Here is an 18,452-nt window from a genome sequence, read left to right as displayed (position 1 = left end):
ACTCCAACGAGACAGAAAGCGCACTGGGGGGATTGCGACACCTGCAGGGGTCTTGATAGGCTGTCACTGGGCATGAAGGTGTAGCTTAGGCAGCACTTAATGACTGGCATCTCCTGCTGACCAATGGGAGAGGAAGCAGCGGATTGTGTCTGAGGACCGCTGCAGGTCTTGATGGCACCAGTTCCAGAGAAGCCTGGGAGGTCCAAAGTACACAAAGCTGATGGCTGGCTGAACTCTGACACAGTTTGATAAAGCAGCGCCATACAAAATGCCCCCGGGCACCACCAAGAGTGTTTTTTATCTTTGTGAGAGGAGGATTTTGCACAACAAACACATTATAAACACATGACATCACTGCTTTGCTAAAATTAATAGTCAGCTTTCCTGGACATCACGGACAGAGGAGGTCCACTTCTTGGGGTCAAAACTCAGACCTGGCAGGAAGATAACTGGCATTAGAATACACTGACCAGCTCTGGGGTCAGACTGTCCTTACTGGTCAAGCTGCCCTTTGTTCCATTGGTCATGTTTCACAGGACAGACATGCCCTGCGCTGCTGGTGGTTGGGGGTGCTCCAAATTCTCCTTGTCCATCTATGAAGAGGACAGTGGGTCAGTGAAGGTGCCCAGCACTCTGTTGGCATGAGGTCCTGGAGTCGGGTGTTGGAGTTTGTAGGTTTGGCACCGACTGGCAATACACTAAATTGATGAGAAGGAAATTACTTTGGGCCAAAGTGCAATGTTCAAGTCGAGTGTTCTTGTCTCATCAGGTGACAAGATCTGAAATAAAATGATTCAGCCTTTATTAGGGGTGATTTGCGTTAGATTAGGGCAAGTGCGGGCGGAGGCGTCCATATCAGCCTCTTATTGCATATCTCAGGCACAGATTGTCACCAGCCGAGTCACCCAGGATGGAAAGACTAACATGGTTTATGGTGGCTTCACCTGCAGTGGCCTCTCCGGCTGTTGGGTGATGCTGAGGGATAACGGACGTCACTCAATGAAGTGCTGGCCATTGTTCTGAATGGCTCACACAAGTTAACCTTGAGCTTGGACTTCATGACTGATACAGGTGCCTGGTGGGGGCGCCCTCTGCAGGGTACATTGGCAGACTTCTGGCCTTCTGGTGGGAGAGAAGAGATATTTACATTTGCTTAGCCAATGTGTATGTCCAAAGTCACTTACAGACCAGGGGGGTATAATCGAGTAAACACCAGTCTGGAGGACTGTTTAGGGACAAGTGTGACAGGATAAGGGTACAAAATCGACCATCCTAGCTGAAGAGCTCACAACAAGATGCAAAACAATGCCAGTCACAGAACCAATCAAAGCCATTATCAGCTAGACAGAAGTTCACTGGGCAGGAGACACACAATGAGGGAGTCAGCAGTTTGGATGGAGACAGGCAGCTCGTTCCACCAAATGAGAAGAGTCTGAAGTGAGATTTGATACCACGCAGAAGTGGCACCACTAAATGGTATTCATCAGCAGGCCTGAGTGGATGAGAAGGAGCGTAGGACCTCACAAGTGTCTCCATAGATATAAAACAGCGCTGACCCACCGACTACTCTGTAGGCGAGCACCAAGGATTTGAACTTAATATGTGTTACTGGAGGGACATAGTGAAGTGACCAGTAAAGAGGACTGACATGTGCCCTCCTCAGCTGGTTGAACACAAGACGTGCCACTGCATTTGGAATCACTCTGGTGCTCCTGCCTGAAGGGAGCTGCAGTAGTACAGACGTGACAAGACTACAACGTGGACATGGAGAAGGAATGAAGAAGGAAAAATGATAGACTGACAAGAGCACAACACCTGCTAAATAGATAGATAGATAGATAGATAGATAGATAGATAGATAGATAGATAGATAGATAGATTGATAGATAGATAGATATGAAAGGCACTATATGATAGATAGATAGATAGATAGATAGATAGATAGATAGATAGATAGATAGATAGATATGAAAGGCACTATATAATATATAGATAGATAGATAGATAGATAGATAGATAGATAGATAGATAGATAGATAGATAGATATGAAAGGCACTATATGATAGATAGATAGATAGATAGATAGATAGATAGATAGATAGATAGATAGATAGATAGATAGATATGAAAGGCACTATATAATAGATAGATAGATAGATAGATAGATAGATAGATAGATAGATAGATAGATAGATATGAAAGGCACTATATAATAGATAGATAGATATATAGATAGATATGAAAGGCACTATATAATGGATAGATAGATAGATAGATAGATAGATATGAAAGGCACTATATAATAGATAGATAGATATATAGATAGATATGAAAGGCACTATATAATGGATAGATAGATAGATAGATTGATAGATATGAAAGGCACTATATAATAGATAGATAGATAGATGTGTGTTCAATAGTGTTCAATAAATAAAGTGCAGTGCTTTCCAAAATTCAGTCATTAAATAAATAATCCATAAAAAGGTTGAGGTTAAAAATAGCAAACAAAAACAATCCTTTAAAAACGGAGCAGTCTTTAAAAAAAATCAACAAGTTCAGTGCCTTCTTTTAACTGGTGACTCCCCTGCTACTCCCTGACCAGGCTCCGCAATAGGGGAGCCACTCTACCTGCAGCTGACCTTCTTAGTGCCTGCCTCTGCTGTCAGTTGCCTTACCGATCCTTGGCTCCGGTCGGCTCCTCCGGACAGCGACTTGGGAATTCCCCGCGACCAAGGCTCTCATGAAGGGAACACCACGTCCCAAGTCCCGACTCCCGCGGACAGTACTGCACCTTTCCGGTCACTCCCGCCCTTCAAAACAAACTCTGCAGGAGCGACCACAACTTCTCCCAGGTGTTGGCCAAACACCCAGGCTGCCTTCACCTGCCTGCAAGCGCTCTCTCTCTCTCTCTCCCTCTCTCTCTCCTGCTTCCTGCTGCCAACCTCCGTTTCCTTCTCTTTCTCTGATCTTTTCCCCTTTTTTCCATCCGACTCGCACTTCTTTTTATATAGCGAGGGGCCATAGCAGCTGCAGCACATTAGCCACGGGAACAATCACGGATGTGGGCAGTTCCTCATCTGTGCACTCTGTGAGAAATGCCCACACCGCAGATCGCCCCGCGGCTTGCTACAACCACTATGCCCCCTCACGAAGCCGCCTCCAGTGTGGTGATTATTTATTTAAAAACTGGCCCTTACAGAGAGCGCTGTGGACCCGCTATACCACAGGTGACCCCTAACGGGAGCAGCTGAAAGAAGAAGTATACATAGTATAGAGAAAGTATAATAATTGCGAAGAAAATCGACCTCGAGATTTTGATGAATCTTGACGTTTCATGCATTCCTGAACACGTTTTGACCATTTTTGCAATTATGTCTGTGTGTGTGTCTATCTTTGCGTACGTATGAGAACACGATAACTTGAGAACGCTTTGAGCTAGATAAATGAAATTTGGCATATGGGTGTTATATCAAAATGTTACTTTTCAATGAACTTTTGGGCAACGTACGTCAACCAGAAGTGGTACTTTTGCCTGAACACATTTCAAAATTGAATGAATTTTCACAGAAGGTTATTAATTCAGATAGATAGATATAATTACTATGTTATTAATATAATTACAATTAATAATTCACGTACCTTTCAAGGAGACTTTGTGCCAGCAAAGCAGCGGGTCCAGATGGAGTATGGCCACGACTGCTGAAGGCCTGTGCACAGGAGCTGGGGAGTCCTCTACAGTGCATCTTCAACCTGAGCCTGGAACAGGGGAGAGTCCCGAGGCTTTGGAAAACATCTTGCATCACCCCAGTCCCAAAAGTATCATGTCCTAGTGAGCTGAATGACTTCCGGCCTGTTGCTCTGACATCACATGTGATGAAGACCATGGAGCGGCTGCTGCTTCACCACCTGAGGCCACAGGTCAGCTATGCCCTTGACCCTCTGCAGTTCGCATACCAGGAGAAGGTGGGAGCGGAGGAGGCCATCATCTATATACTACACCGATCCCTCTCCCACTAGGACAGAGGCAGTGGTGCTGTAAGAATTATATTTCTGGATTCTCTAGTGCCTTCAACACCATACAACCTCCGCTCCTTAGAGACAAGCTGACTGAGATGGGAGTAGACTCACACCTGGTGGACATGGATCATGGACTATCTTACAGACAGACCTCAGTATGTGCGTCTCAGGAACTGCAGGTCTGACATTGTGGTCAGCAGCACAGGAGTGCCGCAGTGGACTGTACTTTCTCCGGTCCTGTTCAGCCAACATACATCAGACTTCCAATACAACTCGGAGTCCTGCCATGTGCAAAAGTTCACTGACGACACTGCTATCGTGGGCTGCATCAGGAGTGGGCAGGAGGAGGAGTATAGGAAGCTAATCGAGGACTTTGTTAAATGGTGCGACTCAAACCACTTACACCTGAACACCAGCAAAACCAAGGAGCTGGTGGTGGATTTTAGGAGGCCCAGGCCCCTCATGGACGCTGAGATCATCAGAGGTGACTGTGCAGAGGGTGCAGACATATAAATACCTGGGAGTGCAGCTGGATGATAAATTAGACTGGACTGCCAATACTGATGCTCTGTGCAAGAGAGGACAGAGCCGACTATACTTCCTTAGAAGGCTGGTGTCCTTCAACATCTGCAATAAGATGCTGCAGATGTTCTATCAGACGGTTGTGGTGAGAGCCCTCTTCTACGCGGTGGTGTGCTGGGGAGGCAGCATAAAGAAGAGGGACGCCTCACGCCTGGACAAACTGGTGAGGAAGGCAGGCTCTATTTTAGGCACAGAGCTGGACAGTTTGACATCTGTGGCAGAGCGATGGGCGCTGAGCAGACTCCTGCCAATCATGGAGAATCCACTGCATCCACTGAACAGGATCATCTCCAGACAGGAGCAGCTTCAGAGACAGACTGCTGTCACCGTCCTGCTCCACTGACAGACTGAGGAGACCCCACACTATGCGACTGTTCAGTTCCACCCGGGGGAATAAATGCTAACATTACTCAAAGTTATTGTCTGTTTTTACATGCATTTTTATCACTCTTTAATTTAATATTGTTGTTTTTGTATCAGTATGCTGTGGCTGGATTATGTGAATTTCCCCTTGGGATTAATAAAGTATCTATCTATCTATCTATCGGTGAACTTATACAACTCAGTGTTAGGATTTCTGTTCAGTACTTATCCCGTGTGATTGGCTACAAATGAACACTAACAGTTGGTAAGTTTGTTTTTCATCGTTTCACATTATTTTGTCGACGAAAAAATTAGTTTTATCACCAACTATGGTGGTTGTTTGAATTAATTTAATCTTCTTATATAAGACGCTACCGTGGCTCTCCGTTTGTTTGTCCAGGATTTTAAATCACCTGCAGCTCGCAAACCATTTGACCTATTGACCTGAAATTTGGCACTCATATACTTTGTGACGTCAACTATCCGCTTTTGGGGTGATGATTGACCTCCAAGGTCAAAGATCAACCCAGGAAAGTCAAGGTCAAAAATCAAATAAGCTGTAGCCAGAAATACGGTACACATATACTACCCTGAAACTCTGCAATACAGCGTTATATTAAAGGCGAAGAACTCTGGAATTATTACTCTTTTTATTTATTTTTTATCTTATTGTAGAATCATCTCTCAGCAGTGGGCAGCAGGGCAGTGGAAGTGTACGGGCGTGGAGTACGGTCAAGTCAAGTGTATTCACTGCACGTTATCGTGCACTACGCCGTTACTGGTAAATTATATTACGATTAATGAAATCATTGTTTCATAACTTTTCCAGTTAGAGATCATTTTTAATTGAAGTATAGATAGTCTTAAAAATGTAACATTTTGAAATTTACTGCACATACCGTACCTTTCTGATTTGCGCTAACCATTTACCTCTCTGTCCTTACATTAAATTCCACAGATTGTATTTCATATATGTTTTGATCACCCATCAATTTTGTGCTGTTTGTCCTCATGTTTTGTATTTTTTGGATTGCCAGAACTTCTTTTTTCTTACCTACATTTATTTTTTTATTTGAAAATGAGAGTCAAAAAGCAAACCGCATTGCAAAGGCAGATGAAAATGAATCCGTTGCATACACGTTTATGATCTGATGTGTCATATAAACAGAATGAAAGAGTTAAAGACAGGGTTAGCATAATATATAGTTTGGGGAATATCTACATATTCATCTTATTAAGTCAGAGTTTATTAACTACATTACATGTATTACTATTTTTAAGTGTTACTAGGGGGCTTTGCCCCTTGATCGCTTCGCTCGTCAACCCCCCCAGCCTGCACTATATGCCAGCCACTTCACGTCTCTGCTGCTCTTCATTGGGAAGAAACACTACTTTACCAGATGGCAACACGAATTAGACGATCTGCAAGTCAACAACTTAAAGTTTAAAGCCAAACAACATCTACATACTTCTGCCAGATCACCTATGTCCATATATTTGATCTCCTTTCACTGTTCCATTATTTCACCGAGTAATAATTTCCATTTGTTAGCGCTAATGCGATCTTTACTATCATTTTTTTGAGACTTTCGTACTGTCATTATCTCTAACCTGCTCTGCATGTGTATTGCACCAATGTTTTTGAACCTCATTACAACGTTCCACTTTGTCATCTACTCTTTTATTTCCGGCCCCCGGGCATGGTTAACTCTCTTGGCACAAAGTCTCGTCTCGCGGGACAGGAAAAAGTGTCTCCCTGAGAAAGTCACGTCTCAAGATTTTTTTTTATTAAAATAGAGAGATTTAACTTATCAGCAATGCAAACAAATTACATGGTACAAACACAAAATAACACTGTAATTGGAAATGTATCTAATCCAGTAAAAGAACTATCAAATAAACTTGAAATTTAAACAGGTACATGTTTTGTTTCACAAGCTGACATATTCACACAATTATTATATCATCTCTACATATACGAGAAGGTCGAGTGGAGAACGCTCCAGATTTTTTTATATATACTCAGCAAAAAAAGAACGTCCCTTTTTCAGGACTGTGTATTTCAACAATAATGTTTTAAAAATCCAAATAACTTTACAGATCTTCATTGTAAAGGGTTTAAACAATGTTTTCCATGCATGTTCAATTAACCATAATCAATTAATTAACATGCACCTGTGGAATGGTCGTTAAGACCTTAACAGCTTACAGAAAGTAGGCATTTAAGGTCACAGTTCTAAAAACGCAGGACACTAAAGAGACTTGTCTACCGACTGTGAAAGATGCCCAGGGTCCCTGCTCATCTGCGTGAACGTGCATTAGGCATGCTGCAGGGAGGCATGAGGACTGCTGATGTGGCTAGGGCAATAAATTGCCATGTCCGCACTGTGAGACGCCTAAGACAGCGCTACAGGGAGACAGGAAGGACAGCTGATCATCCTCGCAGTGGAAGACCACGTGTAACAACACCTGCACAGGATCGGTACATCCGAATATCACACCTGCGTGACCGGTACAGGATGGCCACAACAACTGCCCGAGTCACACCAGGAACACACAATCCCTCCATCAGTGCTCAGACTGTCCGCAATAGGCTGAGAGAGGCTGGACTGAGGGCTTGTAGGCCTGTTGTAAGGCAGGTCCTTACCAGACATCACCAGCAACAACGCCGCCTATGGGCACAAACCCACCTTCGCTGGACCAGACAGGAGTGGCAAAAAGTGCTCTTCACTGATGAGTCACGGTTTTGTCTCACCAGGGTGATGGACGGATTCGTGTTTATCGTCGAAGGAATTGAGCACGTCTGGGACCTGTTGGATCGCAGGGTGAGGGCTAGGGCCATTCCCCCCAGAAATGTCCAGGAACTTGCAGGTGCCTTGGTGGAAGAGTGGGGTAACATCTCACAGCAAGAACTGACAAATCTGGTCCAGTCCATGAGGAGGAGATGCACTGCAGTACTTCAAGCAGCTGGTGGCCACACCACATACTGACTGGTACTTTTGATTTTGAGCCTCCCTTCATTCAGGGACACATTGTGAAACATTTTTAGTTTATGTCTTATGGTGTTGACTCTTTTAGTGTTCATACAAATATTTACACATTAAGTTTACTGAAAGTAAAAACAGTTGAAAGTCAGAGGACGTTTCTTTTTTTGCTGAGTATATATTTATATTGATAAATCACGTTATTGTTCTTCATACATTTGGCCACAGAACAAACAAGTGCAGGGCGGCTTGATGGCGCAGTGGTAACGGTAACAGTAAGGAGACCCAGGTTCGCTTCCCAGGTCCTCCCTGCGTGGAGTTGGCATGTTCTCCCCGTGTCTGTGTGGGTTTCCTCCCACAGTCCAAAGACATGCAGGTTAGGTGGATTGGCGATCCTAAATTGTCCCTGTGTGTGCTTGGTGTGTGTGTGTGTGTCTGTCCTGCGGTTAGCTGGCACCCTGCCCGGGATTTGTTCCTGCCTTGTGCCCCGTGTTGGCTGGGATTGGCTCCAGCAGACCCCCGTGACCCTGTGTTAGGATATGGCAGGTTGGATACTGACTGGCAGTCCCTAACCCTGGCCTTTCTCTCATCCAGGAGGAGGTCAATGACTACTGCTTGGTGAAAAGACTATGGCCCTCTGCCGGAGTGGTGGCTCTGATCTGCAATGGCAATCAGAAAGTTGCCGGTTTGAATCCGGAAAATGGCAAAAGTGACCTTAACCTGCAATTCCTCCGTCCTGGGTATGACGTTAATCTGCATCCAACCCTACATGTAGGCCCTCCAGCCTGCAGGGAAAAAAACTGGAGGTTGGTGGCAGAATTGGCACTCTGGCCACCATAAAAAAAACCTCACACTGTTCCACTCCACCTGAACTAGTGTGGTGCTGAGGTGTCACCTGTCACATGGCTGCACTGGTATCCTTCAATAAGGGCGAGCTTCAAAAGGGCAACCTCAATTGGGCGCAGCGAATAAAGGCAAACGCAACAAAATTATTACAGAAAATGTATTAGATAAAGGCAATGATTGAACGTATAAAAAGGCGAAAGCAAGAATATTAAAACATCAAATTAAGTAATGCATGAACTTCTAACGAACTATTTCTAAAGCTTTCTATATTTTCATTGTTTTCTGCTCTTACTCATTGTTGTGTTACACTTGAAGCTGTAGATTATGTGCAATGCCACGTAGATATTGGAGATGCGGCCTGTTAGCATAATCAAGGATCTGATCTGCACCTTTGTTGCTCTTCACATATTCCAGAGCCATTTGAACTAAATTATCTACGAACGCCTTTATTCGCCGCGCCCAATTGAGGTCGCCCTTTTGAAGCTCGCCGTTTTGTGCGCGCCCTTATTGAATAGAGCCGGCTGCACTCGGGTCCTAATCTGGGACCCTGAGTTGGTTTGTCATGTGGTGGGTGCGGCAATGCGCTGTATCAGTGTGAGCTCCTAACCTCCTCCTCCTCCTCCTCCTCTGCCTGTAACAGGCCTTCCAATTTATCTGATCAATGAGACTCTGTCATTTGCTGGTATGGAAGAACCACTAAGCAGTACATTGTGCGCAGAAGAGAACAGAACAGGAACCTATCAGTTTTAACAGTGTATCGAAAACCAGCAAGCGCACTGATGTTTTTGGGAAAAAAGTGAGAAGGAGCTTTTGGTACAGTGGCCGAGAAGTCATCTCAAGTCCAGCAGCTGCTGTCTCAGTGAGGACGCGTGACTGAGGGGGACATCACCCTGAGGAGATACAAAGGTGGTGAATTCTCCACATATGCTAAATTAATTAAGTACGTATTTAGACCCCTTCACTCTCTGCATACTTTATTGTGTTGTAAATTTCATTTTAAATGGATAAGTTTGCCATTTTTGCCCATCAACCTACAACCCGTAAATCAGAAAAAGTTGGGATGTTATAGAAAATACAAAAAAAAAGCAGTGATTCTTAAATTTACTCTGACTTTTTATTTCATTACAGACAGTTTTGTCTGGTCAACTTCTCGTTTATCTCAAAATAATCTGTATGAGGAGTTCCAGTCCAGTTTTCATCCCCCTCCATAGTAGAGAAGCGGCACTTACCAAAATTACTAACGACCTCCTTATGGCCGCTGACTCTGGTTTACTATTCTCATCCTTCTTGGTCTGAGTGCGGCCTTTGATGCTATTTGTCACACTACTCTTCTCAATAGATTATCTTCGATTGGCATTACCCACACTCCACTAAACTGGTTCAGATCCTACCTCTCAGGCCGCACTCAGTTCATTCACCTTAAAACTTTCACATGCCAACCCAGCGCTGTTACTTCAGGTGGGCTCTGTCCTGGAGCAGCTCCTTCTCATTATTTACCTCCTTCCCCTCGGCAATATCTTTCATAAATAGCTTCCACTGTTACGCTGATGACCCCCAGCTCTACCTCACTAGCAAACCTACTGCTTCCTTTCCACCCTCCTCACTTATTGATTGCATAACAGAAATCAAATCCTGGTTTTCTTCAAATTTTCTTAAATTAAGTAGTGACAAAACTGAGGCTCTCCTCATTGGTACAAAATCAACATTATCCAAAACTGATCATTTTTCATTGGCTATTGATAATTCCTCTGTCTCCCCTTCCCCACAGCTGTCATCCTTGACAGTACTCTTTATCTTTTCAGTCCCACATCAATAACATCTCCCGGTCTCCATATTTCCACCTGCGTAACATGAATCGTATTCTCCTCACACCACTGCTCTCCTTGCTCATTGCCTTGTCACTTCTCGTCTCGATTATTGCAATTCCCTTTTCTTTGCTCTTTCTCACAAATCTCTTTATAAACTTCAACTGGTCCAGAATTCAGCTGCCCACATCATTACTTGAGCCCCCTCTATTCACCATATCACTCCCGTCTTGCAACAGCTTCACTGGCTTCAGGTTAAGTTCCGCATTGAATTCAAAACTCTTCTGTTAACTTTTAATGATCTCCACAACCTCGCCCCTCCATATCTGTCTGACCTTCTCCATGTTGCTTTTCCCTCCACACTCTTAGATCCTCGTCCTCCATCCACTTGACTGTCCCCTTCGTCCGTCTTACCACCATAGGTAGCGGGGCGTTCAGTCTCTCTGCTCCCCAGCTCTGGAACTCATTACCATCTGAGCTTAGAAATATTGACTCATCCTCACTTTTCAAAACTAACCTTAAAACTCATCAGTTTAAGACTGCTTCTTGTCTTTGACTACAATTGCTCTGTCTGATTTTAAATTTTGTATTTTACTTTTGTTTCTAATGTGTGTTTTATCTATTGTTCGGTGTCCTTGAGTGTTTAGAAAGGTGCCTACAAATAAATAAAATGTATTATTATTATTAAATATATCCATTCCTGCTTTTCAGGCTTTTTAGTGGGGGGTCCCCAATAGATTCATTTTTCTTGTGTGTTACATTTTGCCTAGCAGTGCCAACTGCTGGCTCAGAGCAAGTGAAACACCTGAAAAGACCGAAGTCAGAGTAGCAGACAAAATGACCAGAGCTTAACATGACTTACCTGGACACCGCCTCAGGATGCTTCTACCTACTGTAATTTAAAAACAAGTATTGAGTGCTCTTACAAGGAGGTGTTGGATGGGGCCTGATCGACAGGCAAAGTGCAATGCAACACAAAGGAGAATCGAGGGTTGTTGTTTTAACTCCTGCTTTGTCAGCTTTTCTTCATAATTTAGGCACAAGGAACTGTCCACCTTGAAGAATGAGGATGAGTCCGACATGACAGCATTCATGGTTACAATAATGCAAGAAGTTACCGCAATTCTGGAGTTCAATTGATCCAAAGAGAAACAAAATCTCAACTCACGAGACCAGAGACATTGATAACGGCAGTATGGATGACGGATTTGACCAACAGCAAGAATGGGAGGGTCACCATTTAAAAAACACATAAACCTTTGCTTTCATAACTTAACCCGTTATACAAATATACTCAGGCAACAATGGGTAATTCCAACTAGTACAGTATAGTTTAGAGTATATTAGTTCAACAGATTTGAAAATATAAATTTCTGTATATTAAAGTATATTTTATAAATATATTTTCTTTGCATGGCAAATGCCATTCACTATATATTTAAATTTTAAATAAATACAATTCTAAAGTTTCCACTTGTTGTTTAGAATGTAGCCACTAAACCATACAACGGGCTATGGGATCGAAATAAATAACTTTGAAGAGGTCATTTTCCTGATTTCCTCGTTTTTGACATGTCAAAGCTGCCCACCGTGTGAATACTAGTTTTAATCTTCATTCCCTGCATTCGGTTAAGTTTCAGTCACTTATCTTCCATCCATCCATTATCTAACCCGCTATATCCTAACTACAGGGTCACGTATCTTATACCAACTTAAAACATGAAAAAATAAAAATGCCATTGGCAAAAATGAACGAGCTCTTATGCTAAAAACATACGGATAGTTTTTAAAGGCGGAACGGCGCTACCCTGCGCCCAGTTGTGCAGATACAGAGACATTCTTCCGGGTATTACGATCTGATTAAGCGGATTCAGAAAATGGATGGCCTTTCGTGTTGTGTTTTGTTTTTTAGGCTCGGTTTACTATTGCAGTCCCTAAATATTTCATCATCCGGAATTAACTCAACGTCTCTGCGTAACTCTATTATGTACGTACGGACGCTGGAGCGCGCACGATATGCCACTCGGCATGGTTTCCGTGCGCGAGTTCGACGACGTCATCGGTTGCGCGCCAGCCCGCTTTATAAAAGCACCGTAGCTGACGTCAGCGGCCTCTTTCCTGCCTGTCCCCATAACGGTGGGCAGCGATCCGGCTTGGCAAGGAAATCCATAGCCATCCGACATCATGGTGAGTGACAATCGAGTCCCCGAAACTTGTACTTTATCATCTTTTCTCTAATCTCGCACAAAGCCGTTTTTGAAGCGATTCGAAGGTTTTTTGCGTACTTTTAAATGTCCGATTGCACAAAGGCTGCCGGCGTCTGCGCAAGATGGCAGCCGCCCTGACGCAGAACCGGGTTGATGCGGAGGGCTTTGCATTGTGTTGTGTCGGGGTAACGGTGGTGGAGTAGCCAATGTCGACGTTTTACTTTACATTTCGGGATGCCATTATAATTTTAAAGCGTTACAATGCCTCTTTGGTTTTACGTGTTCGTCCTTGGCATGTTCAGACTAGTTTGGTCATGAAATGCGACACATTCAGCTCCACACCCGCGCTCTGAAGGCCGACGAGGACCCGGTGTGGGAAGTGTGATGAATAGCACCAGGCTTTTGTTTTGTAATGATGGCATTGGAGGCCTTCGCAGATGACGATCGATACCTAGTATTCTGCGATAGGGAAAAAACAAGTTATGTTTTGTAACCGTTTGTAGAACTCCGCAGTGCTAGGTGGCCGGTTATCTAACGGCCTTGAGATCTGGGCCTCTTCTGCCTGTTTCCAACTAACATGGCACAATCTAGCTATTACGTAATGCATTTCGGCTTCAGAAATGTCGCAGTGCCCGGTTTCTTTACATTAATGTAGTTTCAGATATTCTATTAAAATTAATAATTTTGTCTCTGGGTTAGCTTTGAGTTCAGCGAGTTATAAAGGGACTGCTTGAAATCCGTTTGCGTGTTTGGTGATGGGAGGTATTGGTGGTACCAGTCCGCCTGCTTTGTCAGAGGAGTTGTTCTGTTTAAGCTGGATGGAATTCTGGGTGTGTGCGTAATCTTTAATTACTGTTCTGTTTGTTTCCATTTTGTTTTAGTGATGGCTTATGTGAGACTCACCTGCTTTTTTTTTTTTGCTTTTTTTTTTTTTCTTCTTTTTAGGTGAACTTTACAGTAGACCAGATCCGGGCAATCATGGACAAAAAGTCCAACATCCGTAACATGTCTGTGATTGCTCATGTGGATCATGGGAAGTCCACACTGACAGACTCTTTGGTCTCCAAAGCTGGTATCATCGCATCTGCACGTGCTGGAGAGACCAGGTTTACTGATACAAGGAAGGATGAACAGGAACGCTGCATCACCATCAAATCCACGTGAGTTTCATTAGTGCTTTGTTTTACACAATGTATGGATGCCTCCTAAAACTTAAATGCCTGACATCCTATCTTCACATTTTTCTTCCTCAAGTGCAATTTCTTTGTACTATGAGCTGACTGACAATGACTTGGCCTTCATCAAGCAAAGCAAAGATGGGTCTGGTTTCCTCATCAACCTGATCGACTCACCAGGGCACGTGGACTTTTCTTCAGAAGTGACTGCTGCCTTGCGTGTCACTGATGGTGCCTTGGTGGTTGTTGACTGTGTTTCAGGTAAGGGACTACTGGAAAAGCATTGGGCAAAATGTGGTAGTCGGGTTTAACTACAGATAATAGGAATTTTCTGAACAACTAATTTGACGAAAGTTTCTGTAACAAGCGTTACTGCAACAATTTACATTTTGATTGTAAATTTAACTGTCTTGCAGGTGTGTGTGTGCAGACGGAAACAGTGTTGCGACAGGCTATTGCCGAGCGTATAAAGCCGGTGCTTATGATGAACAAAATGGACCGTGCGTTGCTCGAGTTGCAGCTGGAACCAGAGGAACTTTACCAGACTTTCCAGCGTATCGTGGAGAATGTCAACGTCATCATCTCCACCTATGGCGAGGACGAGGCAGGCCCTATGGGTAACATCATGGTGTGTATTAGATGGACTTACTAAAACAGAAAATGAACTGTAGCATGCCCCCAAGTTTCAGTGCCTCACCCATGTCACCCACATCCATTCATTAACTTCATTTATAAAGTTAAAACTACTGAGTAAATACTAATAGCTTTGTAGGGAACTAATTTGTGATAACACTGGGTACAATGTCTGCCTGGAGAAGACTTTTTTTATTTCCCCAATTAAGGCTGTCTAGGATCAGCCCTTTGGAAGCCTAGGACTTGCTTCTATTTAATATGTATTTTTGTTTTTAACTCCTTTATTAGATTGATCCAGTGATTGGCACTGTTGGTTTTGGCTCTGGACTGCATGGTTGGGCTTTCACCCTGAAACAGTTTGCAGAAATGTATGTGACCAAGTTTGCTGCTAAGGGAGATGCTCAATTGGGACCATCTGAGAGGGCCAAGAAGGTGGAGGACATGATGAAGAAGCTGTGGGGAGACCGGTAAGTAGATGAGCAAGAGGAGGGTTAATGACTGTACTGAAAACCAAGTGTACAGTCCTATATGTTTATGGCACTGTATTTGGTGGAGGAGTGTATGGGCATTCTCCTGCTTTAAATGTCCAGAGCTGCTTAGCCCAGTGGAAGCAGTTTACTCTTGCCTTATCAGATTCCTTGTGACTCGCTTCTCCTTAGGTATTTTGACCCATCTGCTGGCAAATTCAGTAAGACTGCAATATCCCCCGATGGTAAAAAGCTACCTCGTACCTTCAGCCAACTTGTCCTGGACCCTATTTTCAAGGTGATTGTCAAGATAATGAACTGCAGTTTTGTTGGTACACAAGCTTTGAGACTAATGTAATAAGCAGATGCATCTGTGTGTGATGATTAGAATTCTTCACTTTGACCTGACTTTTCAGTGATGATCTCTCTTGTCTGATGCAGTTGACAAACTGCCTAAACTGTCGTTTGAGTTTTGTCCAGCAGTAAGTCCTGTTTTTTTCCCTTAGATATTTGATGCCATCATGAACTTCAAGAAAGAAGAAACTGCCAAGCTGATTGAGAAGCTGGACATTAAGCTTGATAGTGAAGATAAGGACAAGGAGGGTAAACCATTGCTGAAGGCAGTAATGCGTCGCTGGCTGCCAGCAGGAGAGGCACTGCTGCAAATGATTACAATCCACCTGCCATCTCCTGTTACTGCACAGCGGTACCGTTGTGAACTTCTGTATGAGGGTCCTGGAGATGACGAGGCAGCAATGGGTAAAATTTCTACACTTGTTAAGTCTTGTAATTACCAGGTTGTGGACTTTGTTTGCAGAATTTACTGACCTTTGGATATCTTTCAGGAATCAAAAACTGTGACCCTAAAGCTCCTTTGATGATGTATATCTCAAAAATGGTGCCCACTAGCGATAAGGGACGTTTTTATGCCTTTGGAAGAGTTTTCTCTGGCCTAGTCTCTACTGGCCTCAAGGTTAGGATCATGGGACCAAACTACACACCTGGGAAAAAGGAAGATCTGTACCTTAAGCCAATTCAGAGGTGAGAAGTGTTTGTGTGGGCAAAATGTCAGATGGGTTTACAATTATCTGTATTTGAGGTCCAAGACAGTGTTTGGCACACCTTAAATCTCTCATTTTAATGCTGGTTTTCTACTGCACTCAAGGGTGTCAGTTATCCTGACCAACTCATCTGGCTTGGTATTAATGTGGCCTCATGCTAGAGTGTCTTGTGATGGTATTCTGCATGTAACCTTGTACTAGCAGGGAGAGTGTCAGAAAATGGGTGAATTCATGAGTACTTGATATGCTTGAGTGATTCTTGACTTTTTTTTTTTTTCTCCCCATTTGCCACAAAACCCCAAACTTTCTCTTTCAGAACCATTCTTATGATGGGTCGCTATGTTGAGCCCATTGAAGATGTCCCTTGTGGCAACATTGTGGGTCTGGTAGGTGTTGACCAATTTCTAGTGAAGACCGGTACCATCACTACATTTGAGCAAGCCCACAATATGAGGGTGATGAAGTTCAGTGTCAGCCCAGTTGTCCGTGTGGCTGTGGAGGCAAAGAACCCTGCTGATCTTCCCAAGCTGGTAGAGGGGCTGAAACGATTGGCCAAATCAGATCCCATGGTGCAGTGCATCATTGAGGAGTCTGGAGAACACATCATTGCTGGGGCTGGGGAGTTGCACTTGGAGATTTGCCTTAAAGATCTAGAGGAGGACCATGCCTGCATTCCACTCAAGGTAAATCTTTTAGTTTCATGGACGTTGCAAATTGCAGTTGAGAGTTTATAACTTTAGTATTCATCTTCTAAAACTTTTTTTTTTTTTCCCCCCCTTCAAGAAATCTGACCCAGTTGTGTCCTACAGAGAGACTGTGAGTGCGGAGTCTGATCAAATGTGTCTCTCAAAGTCTCCAAATAAACACAACCGTCTGTTCATGAAGGCCAGACCCTTCCCTGATGGTCTGGCAGAGGATATAGACAAAGGGGATGTCTCTTCGAGGCAAGAGCTTAAGGCTCGTGCCCGCTACTTGGCAGAGAAATATGAGTGGGATGTGTCTGAGGCACGAAAGATCTGGTGCTTCGGACCTGATGGCACAGGACCCAACGTCCTGGTTGATATCACTAAGGGAGTTCAGTATTTGAATGAAATTAAAGACAGTGTGGTTGCTGGTTTCCAGTGGGCAACAAAAGAGGTGAGCACTTGACAGTTTTTAATTTGTTGTTGATAACCTTGTCTGGTATCTCGCTGCTCATTTTTTGTGTGTGTAAATGTCTTGACAGGGTGCACTCTGTGAGGAGAACATGAGAGCAGTTCGCTTTGATATCCATGATGTGACTCTGCATGCTGATGCAATCCACCGTGGTGGTGGGCAAATCATCCCAACTGCCCGTCGTGTCCTATATGCCTGCCAGTTGACAGCTCAGCCCAGACTCATGGAGCCCATCTATCTTGTTGAGATTCAGGTGTGTGTTGGGTTTTTTTTTTTTTAAATCCTTCAATAAAAGGCCCTATGTTTGATTAGTTGCCCTGATATAGTGATATTGATTTTTTTTTTTTTTTGTCAAGTGTCCTGAGCAAGTAGTAGGAGGAATCTATGGTGTATTGAACAGAAAACGAGGACATGTGTTTGAGGAATCACAAGTGGCTGGGACTCCTATGTTTGTAGTTAAGGCTTACCTGCCTGTAAATGAATCCTTTGGTAAGTTGATTATGGGGGTGTCTTTGTCCATGATGCATTATTGCAAGTTTCTTGGGTAACATTTATATAGCAAATATTCCTAAATGACAGTAGCTCAGTACTTTGCAGTGGTAGCTGAATCTTACCTGTTTTGGTTTCTTATCTCTGTAGGATTCACTGCAGACCTGCGCTCCAACACTGGTGGTCAAGCCTTCCCTCAGTGTGTATTTGACCATTGGCAGATTCTGCCTGGTGACCCCTACGAAGCAGCTACCCGACCTGCTCAAGTTGTGGCTGAGACCCGTAAACGCAAAGGCTTAAAGGAGGGCATTCCAGCCCTGGACAACTACCTGGACAAGCTGTAACTGAACTCTGGTGATGGGCACAGGTTCTTTGTGATCTCTGCTCATCCGGTCTTGTGGACTTGTTTAGAAATTGTTTAAATATACCTTGCCAAAAGAAAAAATAAAGATTAAAGCTGAATTTTGAGCTTGAGAACATTTTTCACTGGCATGGGTAACCACTCCAATGGTGTGAGGGACTTTAGAGACCGGTCTTTGAATTTGCTCTCTGTTTTGAAAAGGTTTCATTTGAAAAGCATAACCTGGGCATACACTTGATTTTGGCCAATTTCACATGCTGTATAAGGGGTTGTGATGCCTGACTTGTATCTTGTGAACAGAAC

At 43.6% G+C, this 18,452-nt stretch overlaps 1 protein-coding gene across 1 annotated transcript; it reads left to right on the top strand.

Annotated features, from left to right (window-relative positions):
- Window positions 1-12,662: 12,662 nt before the first annotated feature.
- Window positions 12,663-18,253, top strand: eef2b (eukaryotic translation elongation factor 2b). The gene is made up of 13 exons (XM_039766959.1): window positions 12,663-12,788; window positions 13,754-13,968; window positions 14,063-14,244; window positions 14,400-14,611; window positions 14,905-15,083; window positions 15,276-15,381; window positions 15,590-15,842; window positions 15,929-16,124; window positions 16,461-16,827; window positions 16,928-17,281; window positions 17,370-17,552; window positions 17,656-17,788; window positions 17,939-18,253. Exons 1-13 carry the CDS (start codon window positions 12,786-12,788, stop codon window positions 18,130-18,132), a joined length of 2,577 nt encoding a protein of 858 aa, XP_039622893.1. The 5' UTR covers window positions 12,663-12,785; the 3' UTR covers window positions 18,133-18,253.
- The last annotated feature ends 199 nt before the right edge of the window (window positions 18,254-18,452 follow it).

The sequence above is a fragment of the Polypterus senegalus genome, chromosome 10 (assembly GCF_016835505.1).
Source record: "Polypterus senegalus isolate Bchr_013 chromosome 10, ASM1683550v1, whole genome shotgun sequence".
In the NCBI taxonomy this organism is placed as follows: domain Eukaryota; kingdom Metazoa; phylum Chordata; class Cladistia; order Polypteriformes; family Polypteridae; genus Polypterus; species Polypterus senegalus.
This window is presented reverse-complemented; position numbering and strand designations above follow the sequence as displayed.

Bases quoted from the DNA above. Each gene is read 5' to 3' on its own strand.
- eef2b (XM_039766959.1), top strand. The intron at 13,969-14,062 runs GTGAGTTTCATT...TTCTTCCTCAAG, and splicing joins TGCATCACCATCAAATCCAC to TGCAATTTCTTTGTACTATG. The intron at 14,612-14,904 runs GTGTGTATTAGA...CTCCTTTATTAG, and splicing joins GCCCTATGGGTAACATCATG to ATTGATCCAGTGATTGGCAC.